Below are 17,473 nucleotides of genomic sequence, written 5' to 3'. Positions count from 1 at the left end.
CTGGAACTCACTCTAACAGTCTTACTTGTAGTTTCATGTATTTGAATTCTAGTTGGAAGATATATTGGCCTCTTGTGGCTTGTTCGGTGGAACGTCTACGTACTTAATTATTACGGGTCGGTCCATCCCTGATCATGAATCAGATCGGATTGGAACTCATCATCTTTTTTATTGTTGAAAGGATGCTATTTTGAGAGATTATCATGAATTTATTTCATTGTTTTGCTGACAAATACGTACATGTTGACAGGTTTATGGACATGTTTTCGTGATATCGATGTCATGACATTGAGCGGCAATCGCAATGGATTAATTCGTTAGTTTTTCTATTGAGACCTTAATATATATGAAAATTTGGAGATCCTTGTTTGAGTTGATCAGCTAGTAACTAGCTAGCTACACCTTCAGATATTTAATTTTTCCAAATGATCAAGGAGGTAAGGAGTTGTATATAACACGTACACCCCTTCAAACAAAATGAAGTTACATAACAAATATGTAGAATATATGATAACCTTATACAGTGGCGTTGCCATGAATTTTGGTTCACTGATCTACGGTTATAAATTTTTTTATGTAATATATATGTATTGCGGCCATATCGAGTACAAGTAGGATTTCATATGAATCACATTATTTAGAAATAAAAAATAAAAAAAACTGAAGATACAATATTTTTTATATAATTTAATTATTTAGTTCTATATATATAGAAAAACTAGTGCAAATATACTAGTAACTATATATGGGGTCTTAAACACTTCATTCGGTTCACAATTAGTACTCTATCACCGCTAGACTTGATATATAAAGTTGAGATCCGTCCTTAAAAAAATTAGTCTAGATCAAATCATTTTTAAAGGTTCTAAAGCTAAAGGGAAGTATAATATACAGTTATATATGCCACGTATTGTTAATTGTGCAAAACCAAAAAACGCTAAAGCTAGGTGTCGAACTGAGCACCTAAAATAAGCTAGGAAAACTCCAAACCACCAAAACAAATTGACAAACATAAACATTTGCTAACTATAAATTATATGAAGCATTACTGGGGCACAGGAGCCAGTAGGCTCCAATATGGCTCCACCATTGACCTTATACAAAACGGAAAATTCTACAATGCATATACATAAGAAGAAAAATATTCACTATCAATACCTGAACTCTGGTGCTGGCGATAAAGTCAATGTGGTACCAGACTTACAAAACTACCATTGTGGTACCCAAACTTAGTATTTGCTATCAACGAGGAGCCATAGGCCATTTTCCAGCAGGAGCTGTCAGTTTTCTCATGTGTGTGGCACGTGCCCATTTTAAAAAGGACAAAAATACCAAAATAACCTTATGTTCATTTTTGGGCTGCTTAGACGCTTCTTACTGCTGCTGCTTCCCCCCCTCTCGATCCTTCACTATTATACACCACCAAATCAAGCCGAACCAAATTCCCAGATTTCTATGTCGTCACCATCTCCTTCTTCGGTTGCCGCCGAATTTGCTACAGCCACACCAGCTCATGTCGCGTCGGCCCCTACCGCAAAAACACAAGATATAAGCCACAAACGCCAAAACCTTTTTCCTGTATATCACTCTCTTTCACCAAAACCCATCTTTGTGAGACAAAGTAGAGAGTCTGAGAGAGAGGAGAGATGGAAGGGAAATCAGACCATAGATTCCCACGAGTCAAAATCCGACGTGACTATCTCAATGAGGCATGACTATCTCGAGTTCGAGAGCTCCGCGACACCGCCACCAACGTGCTCCGCCGTGTCATGATCACCAAGGTCCCCAACGTTGTGATCGACCTTGTCGAGATCAAAATCAAATCCTTCGTCCTCAATGACGAGTTCATCGCCCACCGCCTCGGCCTCATCCCTTTGACCAATGACTGCGCCATGAGCATGTGCTTCTCATGTGATTGTGACGCCTGCAATGGCCACGACCAGTGTAAGTACTAGTCCGCTAAGTTCCACCTCCGCGCCCATTGCCACAGCGAATAGACCCTCGACCAACAGCTCCGGCGAGACCAGTGAGAACTTTATAGTGCTCCTTCTCGTGCTTGGACTTCTTTGATTCATGCCTTTATGAACATATTTGGAGGTCTTGGCATCTTCAATTGGTTTTTGCGGTGTCGAATTGTGGGGTCCGAGAGATTTCCTCCTCTTCATTGCCGGAACTTCAACTAGTGGCAGGGAGTGGCAGAAACCGGAGTAGCAGGGAGAGAAGGGGATGAGGATTTGAGATCCAAACGGGAGGTGAATCTCTTATTGGGTGTTTGGAGGTCAGTTTTTGTTGCAGCCTTCGCCAGGAGTACTGCAAAGCAAAGAAGAAGAAGAAGAAGAAAAAGAGCTTTCTGTGGTTAAAACCTGAAAGATAGAAAAATCATTTATATCTTTTTTTAAATGGGCACATGCCGCGCACATGAGTATATACCGAAAAATGGCATTCGTCTCTTCATTGATAGCAAATAATGAGTTTGGTATCACAATGTTAATTTTATAAGTCTAGGTACCACATTGGCCTTGCCATTAGAATTCAGGTACTATGGTGAATTTTTTTCATATGTGAAATATGTGATTCCAGCCAGTTACGGGATCGACATCCAACTAGAAAAGGAAAGAAGCCATCTGCACATGCGGTGGTGTTCCTCTAATTCTTCAGCTACACATGGTCTAAGTCTGCTTTAAATGGTTGCAAGTTGTTACATCGGAGGAATCAGAGGTCGAATATTTAGATGATTCATATATTTATTTGAGTAATTATTCTGTGTACCCGCCACACCACGTGGAACTGTCATGTGGTGTACACAGCCAATCATATTATGTCATGGTATAATTAACATGCACGCGGTGAAAATTGCAAAAAATTATTTACATATATGAACTAATCAGAAATAATCACAGTAAAAAATGAACCAATAACATTAACTGGGTATGTCACGTGGGATATGTAACGAGTATATATAATAATTTCTCTATTTATTATATAAGTGGAGAAAGTTCTTCCCTCCGGCCAACTGAAATTTAACTTTATGGTCCCCCTTTTGCATTTGCGTTTGCATTTGCTTGGAGGACAAGCGACGGAGGTGTTCCAGTCGAGAGGACATGTACGATATCAAGACCCAGCCACTCGAACTGGACAAACTCTATAAGAATCTCCGAAAACGTGTACCTTCCTCTTCTCTGTCTTCAAACTCATGCCTTTTGATCTCCTCAAACCCTTTTAATTTGGATGTAGGCACTATATATATGTACTTTTGCCCAATTTCTTTGTGAAATTTAATTAGAGCAAAGTTTTATGAAATTATATATTGCTGTGTTGATAGAACATAGTGTTGCTTTTGCTCTTTCTCTTGTAATTTCCCTTATCGTAGTTTGCATGGAATTAGCATATAGTGAACGCCACCTCATACAAGTTTATTGATCTATTTAAAGCTCGTACGTGTAACTAATCTTTCTTTTCATTTTCCTGGAAAGAAGAAGAACAAAAATTGAGTTGCTCTTCATATTCTTTTTGGCAGACAATTCACATTTGATTTATTAAATTATAATGTTCCTCAGAGGAAGGAGTGGCCCTGTCCTGTTATTCAACATTATGTTAGTGATGTTATCGTTGGTTTCTTCCACCTTTCTTTTTGCTGACCTTTCCACTTCTCGATAATAGACTTATTAACTTTAATACCAACTAGAGCTACATACCATTCCAAAATCGCGAAAAATAACTGGAACCGTAAATCAAATCGTGTTATATAAACGGTTCAGTTTTTGTGTTTTTTAACTAGGAACCGTTAGGGATCGAATCAAACGGTTTTGTTACAGTTCGGTTTTAAAATAGTTTCGTTATGGTTTCAATTCCAAAACAGTTCCATTTGGTTTCGAACGATTCCTGCAAAACATGTAGTTGAAACTATGTATAAACAATTAAACATTAATATTTTTTTATGATATTGACAATATGCAATTGTGGAAGACTTGTAACAAAGTAAATAAAATAATAGTGCTACTATCCAATGTAATATGCTTCATGATTACAATCATTCAATCAACATTTAAGTTTTCTTCATAAAATACTGAACTGAGTCTCATTGAGTAAACTAAGGAGGCTCACCAAATTACAAACCATAGTACTAAACTCATAAAATAGTCAAGAAAGCATAGCAAATTATAGACCAACAAAACAAAGTTGCAATATATAACATAAAATTAAAAATAAGCTTGTAAATTGAAATCAAGTTATGTGGACCACTTTGGCACTCTCTAGCCTCCATGAATGAAAGTTATGTAGCCACCAAGTCAACTCCTTTACTGCATAGCAATTTAGCAACAGTGCATTATGTTTACAATTTTAAATTTTACTTATATAATCATTATAATGCAACGAAACATAATCTCAAGAAATTGTTAAGCATGTACTTGAGGTTAGTTACATATGTGCATATCTCCATGTCAAGACTTGCTAAAAATAGGGAACTTGACAAATCTGTAATAAGCTTTTATGTTAAGATAGTAACTTAGCAACATTTAGCTAAGTCCCACATCTACTTTTCCTATTTAAACAAAAATAAATTATGGTTCAAAACTTTGCTAGATCACCTTGCAATCAGTCATAAATTCATAACCAAAATTTAAAGAAAACATAAACACTTTGCTAATATGAGATTATGATCAATGAAAACTCAAAAATTTAAAACAAAGAACAATGCTAATCATATATAACATCTTCAATTCATACACTCTCAAATGCTTTTGATTCTCCGCATTTAATTTCTTTTTTGCATTTTCTTTCTGTTGTTGGTAGTTGTAGGGGCTGAAGCTAGAGCCTCCGAACTTTTGGTAGTTTTCACACTTGGTGAGGATGTAGATGCACCATTAGCACTAGTTGGAGTAGCTGCCTTGTTAAGAGCCTTTTTTATATGTTCTACACCAAGAAAAAAACACAATAATGTGAAGAATGAAGAATGTAAATACATATAAGCTTCAAGGCATTAAATAAACAACTTTAATCTTTAAATTGTTAAGAAAACAAATCAGAATCATACTAGCTTCAAGGGCTTGATATGTCTCCATTTCTCCTGGTTTTAGAACGTATTGCAGCACTATAATTGCCTCAGATTTCAACTAATTTTGAAGGCAAATAAGTTTTTCAACAGTTTTAGATAGTAGAGAGGCTCGGTACGGATCTATCACCCTTTTTCTGGTAATGAAACTTGACTCACTTGCAATTGTAGACACTTGTACTACAAGTACATCTCTTGCAAGTGATTGCAAGTTTGGATATTTATCACCATTCACCTCCTACCAGTTTAAAATCCCTCAATCCTCCTCCTCACCAGGTATTTTAATAGGTCTTTCAATGTGGTCCAATAAATATCTATCAACTTCATATCCCAACAATTTCCTCATTTTGTTTACCATATCCCAATCTTCTTGCATAGCAGCCCTTCTCCCACTAACTAGTTTGGTTGTTGTTTCAACCCTACTATTTACTTCACTCGCCATATGTATCTCATCTTCATCCTGAGGTTCATCCTCATCCCAATAATTTGTATACCTTATATCATCATAATACAATCTGTCAAAAGCTTTGATATACCCCCAAGTCGAGTCCAAAATAGATGGAATTCCACCTTGTTGGAACATCTAAGGTGCAAACCTTGTTTCAATCAATGTTCTCATTCTCGACACACTTTCTAATTCATTGTTTCTTGCACTAGAACCCCTTACATACCTCACAACATTCCTTATTGCAACCACATACTTCTCCAAGGTCTTCAAACCAGATCTCACAATGATATTTATTATGTGAGCTAAACATTTCACATACATAAACCTATTTCTAAGAACCGGTTTAATCTCCCAACTATACGTTTTATCCCTCACATAGTTGATGGCAATTTTGTTTGCCGATGCATTGTCAATAGAAGTGCATAGAACCTTATCAATTGACCAATCAAAGAGACAAAACTCTAAAATCTGACCAATTGTCACACCTTCATTATTCGGTACCAAACAAAATGCAAGCACTCTCTTATGCATATTTCATCCCTTATCAATGAAATGGGTAGTGACAACCATTTAATTAATGTTTTGACAAGACGTCCAAGTGTCTATCGTCAAACAAACACTACGAGACTTGAATTTGTTCCTAAGCTCCTCCTTGTTAGAATCATACATCTCTAAGAATCTCTTCACTATAGTCTGCCTACATGGAACATTAAAAAGAGACACAGCTTGTTTGCAAAAGTAATTAAACCCAGGAGCATCAATGTAACTAAACGAAAGCTCATCAACAACAATCATATGCGTTGCAACTCTAACATAGTTCTTTTGTGTCCGATTAACCATCATGACAGTGCTCTCACTATTTACCACATTACTAAAAAATACATGCTGCCTATATCCTACCTTAACTCTACTGAGATAAAATTTACAAATCTGCTCAACATGTTTCCTAAGTGTGGAAGTACCATGAGTTGCTGCATTAACAACAAAGGATGTGTCACAATACTTACAGTGGATTCTTTTGAATGAGCCAACTTTCTTGTGAACACCATCAATATCCCCCATCAATGGATGACTCTTAGTTACAAAATGAGGATACACATTCTGCACTTCTTTTCTTCCATTTTTTACAGGTTCGGGTTGTTCAGGAAGTTAAGCAGCTTCATTACTAACTACTGCTTTCTTTCAACTCCGAGCTTTGGCAACTTCCTCCTACCTTTGAACTATATGATCAACAACCATAATCACATTTCAGTCATCACTTCCATAGTTGTACTCATCAGACTCATCAAAATAATAGCTCCTATTTGATCCAAACATTGAATACCTGCAAATTACAATAAGTACATACATATCTCATATTCTTATTATAACAAAATACAAGAACAAAAGAATGGCCTTTATCCACAACAACTTGTATATAAAACTATCAAAAGGAAAAACCATACACAATTACGTATCAAATTAACCAATAATTCAAAACGAAGAACAATACTTCAATCTAAGCCATCATTATTCAAACCAAAAGCCCCAAAATGCAGTTCAAGATCACAATTGGATTTCTCAATCATGCTACAAACACCAAAACTGTTCAGAACAATGATCCATTCGTATTCAATTTCACATTAAGTAAGCAAACAAAGCAATAACGAAGGAAATCTGAAACCCGAAGAAACAAAGTTATGAAACATATATCATTGAACAACATTACAAAACCAAAGATAAATAGGAATACCCACCAACGTTCTTAATTTTGAAATGGTCCGCAAGTTTCACTTCCCAACCAACGCTTTCTCTATCTCTCTTACTCTCTGTATTCCAATTAGAAACAAAACAATTTGAATTAGACAGATTTGATTAAACCCAAAATTAGACAGAGGAAGTCTTAAACATATAGTGCACTTACCAACCCAAATAAGAAAGATTCGATTTGAAGCTCAGTGAGTGAGTGATTCAGAGTGTGAGACCAGAAAAATCTCCACCCTCAATCTAATGAATTAAATCAATCGATCGAGCCATCAAATGAGTGAGCTATCGCAAATTTATATGAGAGAAGAGAATTGATGGGTATGAGTATTTGAGAGATTATAAGAGGTCTGAGAAAAAAGAAAGGTCTAAGAGAAGAGGACAAAGAGGTCTGAAAGGTCTGTACGGCAGAGTTGTAGTGAAGACTTCATTATCCTAACTCATGGAAATCTAACGGTCAAGAATACATTAGTAAAAATCCAATGGTTCTAATGAATTTCATCAACTAGAACTGAACCGAACCGTTTATGTTTAAATACGGTTCAGTTCTACTAATATAAGCATTTTTTCTTGCCGGATCCGAACTGAATGTGTAATGACCCGATTTTTCGGGATCGATTTATTGAATTGGTAGAATTTTTATAAACTTGTATGATTAATAAACCGCAAGGTTTCGCCTCACGATTTTGTAAATCGAAAATGGAACCGTTATCGGAAATTTTAATTAGGAAAACGTTACGTTTCCGCGACGCAAGAATCGATTTTTACTCCGTCGCTCGTTTGTGAAAACTTCCTTCACAAAAGTTGTAGAGCTCGTCGTTACGATTTTGCGGACATGTCACGCATTCTAATCAGACGTCGTACGTGAAGGTTATTAACGACGGAAGTTAGTTTCTGATTTTAGAAGTGGGTATAAAAGGAAATTTTTTAGGAGTAGGGTTTCCATTTTCGGAAACCCTTTCTCTCTCACCTCACCCCGCCTCCCTCTTCTCTCTCTCTCCCCGAGCTCCCCCTCCCTCTGCAAATCGCACCGCGATCTCCCTCCTCCGGGCGACGAGGCCCTCACCGCCGGCTCCTAGGTCCTCACCAGCTCGACTCCACTCTCCTCCGAACAAGGCACGACCTCCCTCGCCACCGTGAAGCCACGCCTCTCCTCACACGAACCGAGCACAGTCGGTCCAAGCTCTCCAATGAGCTCTGGTGCTTCCAAGGCAGGAAATAGGTGAGGATTCGATTAAATTGGTTGTTGTGATTATTGTTTGTGTGATTTTGGTTGTATAGGATGGATTTGAGGAGGATGTGGAGGAGATCAGAGGAGGAGGAGGAGGAGGGGAGAATACTGCCGCCTTAGGCGGCGCGTGTGGGTGCGTGAGGAGGGTAGGAGGCCATGGAGGAGAAGATGAGGGAAAATGGAGAGGTTAGGGGGCGGCGCTGACGTACTACGCGCCGGTTTCGGAGTCGGCGCGTTGGCCCCACGCACTGCCACAGTGAGTGGCGCGTGAGCGCCATGCACCGTCGCCGGAGGTGGCGCGTGTACTCCACGCGCCCCCACATGCGGCGGCGCGTGAACGGTGATTTAAAACAGTAATTTTGTGAAATTTATTTTTACGTACGGTAAATGTAAAAAGTAATTTACGTACAGTAAATATAAATTTATTTTACGTACGGTGAATGTAAAATAATTTTTACGTATAGTAATTGTAAAAATAAATTCTGAAGGGTAAATCAGTAATTATTATTTACTGAGTCATTATATACGATTGAATAGTACATGGACGTACAAGAATACGTAAATACTATGTACTTGTACAGAAATATGTAAATAGTATGTACTCATACATGAATACGTAATTAATATGTATTTGTACATTGATACGTGAATAGTAACTACGTGAACGGTAATTTCATAAAAACCAGAAATTGCTTAACAGTTAAATATTATTACTGTTTCAGCATTTAAGGTTTTACGTAACGATTTTAAATTCACTTCTTATCTATTCTAGGTGATCGACACAACAAGTAAAGGATTTGAGTTCGGAATCGTGGAAATTACCATCAGGATTATAAGGTGAGTAAAACTGTCACATTGACAAATCTACCCTTGTGGAGATTCATGATTACGCTTTATTAAAATGAAATGAACTGTGATATGTATATGATATAGTGGATTGTATATGTGTATGATTGGTAAAATAGGTACATATATAGAGTTTGCTATATTATATATTGTCATAATTTCCGTTTGCGAATGAGTTCATTTTAGCGTTGATGTTTATTTATTTGAGCATGTCGATTTGATTTGTACTATATCATGTGATGATTATTGTGCGTGGTTTTAACATTGAATTGATTAAAACGTTTTCTGTCTTCGGACGTGTTTTTCTGTCTTCGGACCAGTCTTCAGACGTGTTGGCATGTCGGAACCTATCCTTGGCCGGGCGACAGTTACGATATAGTTAGAGCTCTAGTCTGTCTGCTGGTGTACTGCATGAGAGGTAACATATGGGTTATCGACTTATGAGTACCCATATTTTAGATATTGGGTAGCAGGTGGTTGGCCAATGTCGGCGGCGTACTATCATGAGGGGTAACAGAGGTGTACCAGCGCTCATGAGTACCCGTATTATAAATGCATTTGGGTAAACAGAGGGGTTGCCCAATTTCATGAGCACATATATTTTCATATTATTAGACAACCATATGGGTCTTCTAATGACTCATGAATGTATTTATGATTGATGATTGTGGATTTTCGTATATATTTTTATGCGAGTTATATTGTTGTTTTACTCATACGAGCTGCAAAGCTTACCGGGTTTGTATTTACAATCCAGGTGCACCTATTCGATGATGTAGGGGATAATTCCGCAGATGTGGATTAGTGGAAATCAACGGACAACTCTGAAGACTTGAAGTTGTTTTATTCTATCTTGTGGTGAGGATTTGAGAGGATTTTTACATTTCCATTTGATATAATGTTGAATTATAAATTTGGTTTGTAATAATCGATTTGACTGAGTTGTACTTTGAACTCAGTAATGATCCGCTGTGACATTAAATGATTTCGATTTATTGAGATTGTTTTAGAGTTTTTCATGACTTCGAAATTTGAGTTCCATACTCGAAATTGTGGGATCGTGACAGAACGGAGCTTAGATGGTTCGGTTCCAATGGTTCCTTCAGACACCAGGACCGATTAACATCCCTAGTACCAACGTAAAAAAGAATAGACATATAGTAGTTAGGCACCACCTATGTATGGAACGCGCACATAAAGAATGTAAGATGGTTAATGTAATTCTTGCTTTTCTTTCTTCCAATACTTTGAAGGAGTCTATCGGAGGACATAATCTAGTTGATTGACTAAATCTACTAGGTACCTCAGCATCCTTTGACTCTTCATCACGAATCATTTTATGCATCAATTGTGCACCTTGTTATCTTTATCAATGGTTACCAAAACCTAGTATAACATTCTGAATGCCAACGACTAGTATCAGTAGAAACCATCTGGATCGAACTTAATTGGTGGTTAAACACTTTCTCTACGGATCTAACGTGATGATGATAATGAGATACTAAAGATAGAAAATGGTCTTGTAGAAATTTAGCTCGACACCAGGGTGATACACCTTGTTAATTTCATCAATTTTCTATGGAAACGAAAAGAATATATATATATATATATATATATATATATATATATATATATATATTACGCAAGCCCCATGCAAGAATTCCCAGATGGCCAGATGCCATGGTAAAACATGAACTATTTGAAATGTTATATAACTTTTTCACGTACATCATAAAAAAGATGATTCAAAGTCATATCAGCATTTGGCAATCAGAGGCATCACACACTAACCAATTACTATGGTGTTCCTCTAAAAATTGAAATTATAATTAACGACTACCACACTTGTAACTTGTAAGTGTAAAGTTTATACTCTAAACTAAATATATATCTTTAACTCTTTTAACTCGATAACATGAATGCAACATTGTGCATCTTATAACAACTTAATCAATCATAGATTATCTATATAGATTATTAATTACATTTGAGTAATAACCTCATACCGCCCCTTCATCCATTTGAATCGCCATATATCACCCAGTTGTTTTCATAGAAAATTAAAAATGATCTCATGCATATATATGTGTGTGTGTGTGTGTGAATAATGTGATATTGTAATGCAGTAGTCCATTATAATTAGATAAGAACCCTTCTAAATATTAATTAAAGTACTCAATCATGGTCTTTGATTCATCAGTACGTCATGGCTGCATCGAATTAACCCTCTAGATTAATACTTCCGTCATTGTTACCTGGTGCTTAGATTTTGATTTCTCTGTGGATGAATTGCAGTATTGTACTATCAAATTAAGCAGCTCCGCAGACCGCAGGCTGATAGAGAAACATGCATGTTGCATATTTTGGCATATTGCAAGCCGCTTATGCGGCTTATGCATGCACGCAAAGTTTGACACAATGGACTTATGGACATGGTCTTGCCGTCTTGGTAGACATGCCTGATGCCTCGTCACTGTCGACTTCAGCTAATACCCTTGTTCAATTATTCTTGACCACTATTTATATCAAGTCAATCTTATCTGAATGGAACTTAAATATTTTGTTAACCGTTACTAATCCATGGGTTTTTACAACGGGAAAAACAGGTGTAAGTGAAGCTTAGTTGAGTGCAAGTAACATAATATTGATGGATATCTCCAATTAATATCTGCATTGTATGTTCGATGCAAAGCAAGGGCGAGAGTCGTCGAAGAATGGCGATCCTGTCTTAGGGGTGGCATTCGGTTTAAACGGTTCGGTTTTGGGGTCAAACCATAAATCAAACTGAAATTAAACTTCGGTTCGGTTCACTGTTCGGTTTTTCAATAAGGCAAACTGAAAACCGAACCGAACGGTTCGGTTCGGTTCGGTTTTTATGGTTTTTTTTTTTAAAAAAAATTCTAGTTTCAAAATATTGTCGATCGACACCAATAGATGTGATCAACATATATATTTAGGGACCATGTAAAAATTTCATCCATTTTGAACATAGTTTGATTGTCCATACTAACGATTAACCAAAAAATAGGCGTTTTCACATAATAAAACCTCATTGACCGGGGCTTTGCCAAATGAGTTTCCTTGTTTCGACCACGCACGATCGATGACAAAAATTATGTGATTTCAAATATGTAAACAACTTTTCTCATTTGCATCTTGGTGATGGGTCCTCCCTTAGGGTATATTAGTGTGGTTTTTGGTTTACCGGAAATTCCGACGGTCAAACGAAGTCCGAATTGGATGAAATATTAAAATGGTCACTAAATATATATACTGATCACATCGGATGGTGTCGATCAATTCCGATAAGTTTCCTTCATATAGTCGCTTCATAATGTGATAGTTTTATTATAACCCTAATATAAAAGGTTATGGTACATTAGTGGACACTTCGGCGATCGACAACTCCAGTTTGAAATATGGTCGATCGACACCAGTAGATGTGATCGGTATATATATTTAGGGAACCCGTAAAAATTTCGTCCGTTTTGAACATGGTTTGACCGTCCGTACCAACGGTCAACCAAAAAACATGCGTTTTCACATAATAAAACCCTCATTGACCGAGACTTTGCCAAATGAGTTTCCTTGTTTCGACCACGCACGATCGATGACAAAAATTATGTGACTTCAAATGTGTAAACAACTTTTCTCATTCGCATCTTGGTAATGGGTCCTCCCTTAGGGTATATTAGTGTTGTTTTTGGTTTACCGGAAATTCCGACGGTCAAACGAGGTCCGAATTGGATGAAATTTTAAAATGATCACTAAATATATATACTGATCACATCGGATGGTGTCGATCAATTCCGATAAGTTTCCTTCATATAGTCGCTTCATAATGTGATAGTTTTATTATAACCCTAATATAAAGGTTATGGTACATTAGTGGACACTTCAGCGATCGACAACTCCAGTTTGAAATATGGTCGATCGACACCAGTAGATGTGATCGGTATATATATTTAGGGAACCCGTAAAAATTTCGTCCGTTTTGAACATGGTTTGACCGTCCGTACCAACGGTCAACCAAAAAACATGTGTTTTCACATAATAAAATCCCATTGACCGGGAGTTTGCCAAATGAGTTTCCTTATTTCGACCACGCACGATCGATGACAAAAATTATGTGACTTCAAATATGTAAACAACTTTTCTCATTCGCATCTTAGTAATGGGTTCTCCCTTAGGGTATATTAATGTTGTTTTTGGTTTACCAGAAATTCCGACGGTTAAACGATGTCCGAATTGGATGAAATTTTTACAAGGTGACTATATATACATATCAATCATATCGACTGGTGTCGATCGATCTTGAGAAGTTTCCTTCATATAGTTGCTTCATATTGAGGCGATTTAGTAATTACACATCCGCTTGTATATATATGTGTGTGTTTGTTTTAGCAAACTTATTTGAAACATACATATAAACATAGATGATTATATATACATATATAACACTACAAAAAAAACATATAATTATATATAATATAAACCTAAAATCACATTAATCAAAACAAATATTCGGTAAGATAAACGTAAAACGACATTATTTTATAAATAATTCGGTTTTTCGGTTCGGTTCGGTTTCTTATGTGCCCAAACTGAAACAAAACTGATTAATTCGGTTCGGTTCAGTTTTTCTTGTGTTCGGTTCGATTCAATTTTTTTCGGTTTCGGTCCGGTTTTTTCGGTTCGGTTTTCGGTTTTTCTGTCTTAAGTGCCACCCCTACCCTATCTCATTAGAATGAGATATCAGAAAGTGAAATTTGTGATGACTATGTTCATAACAATCAGAATTTTTTTTCCAATGACCTCTTATTATTAGGATAGTCCTCTTCTTATTAGAACTAAATTTAAAAATGTGGTGTAAAATCCACTCTCCCGAGCTATTTTATATTTATTATACATTTTATTATTATCATACATTCAGGTCACGTAAGAACCCGAAATTAAATGTAACAAAAAAATGAATTAATTTATAAAAGTCAATTATATATCTAATTATCATTGGATAAAGAAATAAGTAAAATACTATTACGTTTAATTTCTAAAAAAGAAATTAATTTATAAAAGTCAATTATCTATTTGATTATCATTGATAAAGAAATAAATAAAATACTATTACGTTTAATTCCTTTGCAATTCCCAATTCTGGAACTGTACTACACATTACGAGCCCCAATATTGTACGAGCAGAGTCTTCATTAAGACACCCCAACACCCTTTATAAATTCATACAACCAATCCTTAAACCGCCTCATTGATCTTATCTTAACCCCAAAACACAGATTTCACCAATTTTCCAGAGAGCTGAGAGTGTGAGAAATAGAAGGTATGGATCATGGTAACCATGACATGGGTTCCATGGCACCACCGCCATCCATGAACGGCTCGTCGACGACGATGCCTCACCGGAAAATTATGATGCACATGACCTTCTTCTGGGGCACAGCCGCTGAGGTCCTCTTCTCCAACTGGCCAGGCACCAGCACCGGCATGTATTACGTGGCCCTACTCTTCGTCTTCGCCCTTGCTGTCCTCGTAGAGTGGCTCTCCCATTATCGAATCATCAAGGCCGGATCGGGACACGTGGCCGCCGGACTGGTCCAGACTCTGTTGCACTGTCTGAGGGTCGGGTTGGGATATATGGTCATGTTGGCTGTCATGTCGTTTAACGCTGGTGTGTTTCTGGTTGCTGTTGCTGGGCATACTTTGGGGTTCTTCCTTTTTGGCAGTAGGGTTTTCAAGAAATCTGTGGAGGATGATAAGAGATCTGATCTTCCTCCAGTGAGGTGTTGAATATTTTAGGATTGATTAATGGAGCTAATTGTGAGATTCTTGTTTTGATTTGATTTTCAATTTTACAGTAGTTGGGAGAAATTAAATGTCCTAAATTATGAATGATATGATATCCATTCCTTTTCTGGGTAGCACGGAAACCCTACCTATGCGAATTAATTCCTATTGAGCAATTTGAGCTTTATATGGTAGTTTCTGACTTGTAAATCATATCATGATAATGAACAGGGAGTGAACCAGTACCCATTTAATTCAAAATTGTGGCTTCAAAACTTCTGGATTCTTTCTTCAGTTGCTTGCGTGGCCATGCCTGTAATAACCCGAATTTTTAGAAACTAAATGTCGAGTATTTTCAAAGTGTTAAACTTGTGAAATTAATTCAAGACGACAATTGGAGGTTTGCGACATTTCGAAACGAAAACGGAAACGTTCTCGGATCGTTTAATTAGAAAACGTAACGTTACCGCAATATATAGATCGACTTTTATTTTGTCGCTCGGTTCCGAAAACGTCCTTCACGAAAGTCGTAGAGCTCATCGATACGAGTTCGTGGGCACGTCACGCGTTCGAATCGGACGTCGGACGCGAAAGTTATTAACGTCGGAAGTTCGTTTCCGATTTTGGAAATAGTATAAAAGGAAGGAGAGGAGATTAAAAATCAGCTCGGGTACTGTTCACCCGACCAAAAACCTTCTCTGGCCGATTTCTCCACCATCCGACGTTGCCTCGTGTCGTGCCACCTATCAAACTGACGGACTCGACGATCCCCATCTTTTAGGCTACGCCTTGCACACCGGCGACAACCACACATGGTGTAGCAACCACCGGAAGTTGCTGCTGTGGCGGCGCCGCCTCCTCCGGCCACCATAGCTCGAGATTCTTGGGGGGTTTTGCTTGTCTCAGTCCCAGCAACGTTCCCACAAAAGGAATCGAGCCAAATCGAAGTGTAAGTACCCGAATCAAAATTTCAATTTCTAGGGTTTGTGAATAGTGCCGAATTTATGTTCTTCGTTGTTTGGACTGTTTAAGCTCGGATTTAGACCTTGGTGTCAACTAGAAAGTTGTTAGAAATGTTGTTTAGGTTGTGGTGGTGAAACTTGGTGATGATTGGTGGCAGTCGGTGAACAGTAACGCCGCATGAATAGTAACTGTGAATAGTACCAACGCATAAATAGTAACTATGATTAGTGATTTGTAACAGTTCATGTGAACAGTGACGTCGCATGAATAGTGTATGTGAATAGTACTCTGTAACAGTGAATGTGAACAGTGGTATGGTAAAACAATACTGTGAACAGTGTTTTGGCAAAACTGTAACTGTGAACAGTTGTTTAGTAAAAACAGTGATTAGTAAACATGAACAGTGTTCCGTGAACAATGTTTTAAGAACAACATTTAGCTGTGCTGAACTCGTCACCTGATATTTTAAGTATCATTTTCTAAGCATTTATCGTGCTATTAGGTGACTGACGAAACGAGTGAGGAAATTACTTTCAGGGTCGTGGAAGTTGCACGGAGGAAAGAATGTGAGTAAAATCTCACATATTTACGAATATACCCTTGCGGAGGTTCAAGATTTTACAAGAGTTTTTAATATTGAATTACGACATGTATACGATATAGTGGATTACATATATATTGTATAAATGGTAATAAGTACATATATATATAGTTTGCTATATTATATACTGTTATGAATTCATTTGAATTGGTCATTTCGATGACGAGAATTAAATATTGAGCATGTGATTTAATGTGTACAATATGAGGTGTGATTATTGTACGTGGTTTTAACATGGTGTTTGTTAAAACGTTTTGTCTTCGGACGAGTTTTGTTTTCGAATAAGTTTTGTCTTCGGACGAATTTTGTCTTCGGACGTGTTTGTGAAATATGACATGTATATGATATAATGGATTATATATATATATTGTATAAATGGTAAATATGTACATATATATAGTTTGTTATATAATATACTGTTATGATTTTATCGTGATTTATGTCATTTTGATGACGAGATTTATATATCGAGCATGTGATTTTGATTTGTACAATATGATGTGAGATTATTTTACGTGATTTTAACATGGAGATTGTTAAAATGTTGATTTGTCTTCGGACTTGATTTTTGGTACAATATGATGTGAGATTATTGTACGTGATTTTAACATTGAGATTGTTAAAATGTTGATTTGTCTTCGAACTTGATTTGGTACAATATGATGTGAGATAATTGTACGTGTTTGGCAAGTCGGAACCTAGCCTTTGGCCGGGCGAAAGTTACGATGCAGTTAGAGCTCTAGTCTGTCTGCCAGAGTCCTGCATGTGAGGTAACGGGTGGTTATCTGC

The 17,473-nt window shown here is 37.0% G+C and overlaps 1 protein-coding gene across 2 annotated transcripts; it reads left to right on the top strand.

The window, feature by feature from the left end:
- Positions 1-14,594: 14,594 nt before the first annotated feature.
- LOC126788421 (copper transporter 2) lies at positions 14,595-15,434 on the top strand. 2 transcript variants are annotated; one of them, XM_050514412.1, is made up of 2 exons: positions 14,595-15,116; positions 15,352-15,434. In XM_050514412.1, the coding sequence occupies exons 1-2, from the start codon at positions 14,659-14,661 to the stop codon at positions 15,356-15,358; spliced, it is 465 nt and encodes a 154-aa protein (XP_050370369.1). In that variant the 5' UTR covers positions 14,595-14,658; the 3' UTR covers positions 15,359-15,434. The 2 variants fall into 2 exon arrangements, with proteins under 2 accessions (XP_050370369.1, XP_050370368.1); XM_050514411.1 differs by having other exon boundaries at positions 14,595-15,153.
- The last annotated feature ends 2,039 nt before the right edge of the window (positions 15,435-17,473 follow it).

Source organism: Argentina anserina, chromosome 3, assembly GCF_933775445.1.
Source record: "Argentina anserina chromosome 3, drPotAnse1.1, whole genome shotgun sequence".
NCBI classification, from domain to species: Eukaryota; Viridiplantae; Streptophyta; class Magnoliopsida; order Rosales; family Rosaceae; genus Argentina; species Argentina anserina.
Note: the sequence above shows the minus strand (reverse complement) of the source record. Positions and strands in the feature narration are given on the sequence as shown.

Bases quoted from the DNA above. Each gene is read 5' to 3' on its own strand.
- LOC126788421 (XM_050514412.1), top strand. From the start codon at position 14,659: ATGGATCATGGTAACCATGACATGGGTTCCATGGCACCACCGCCATCC.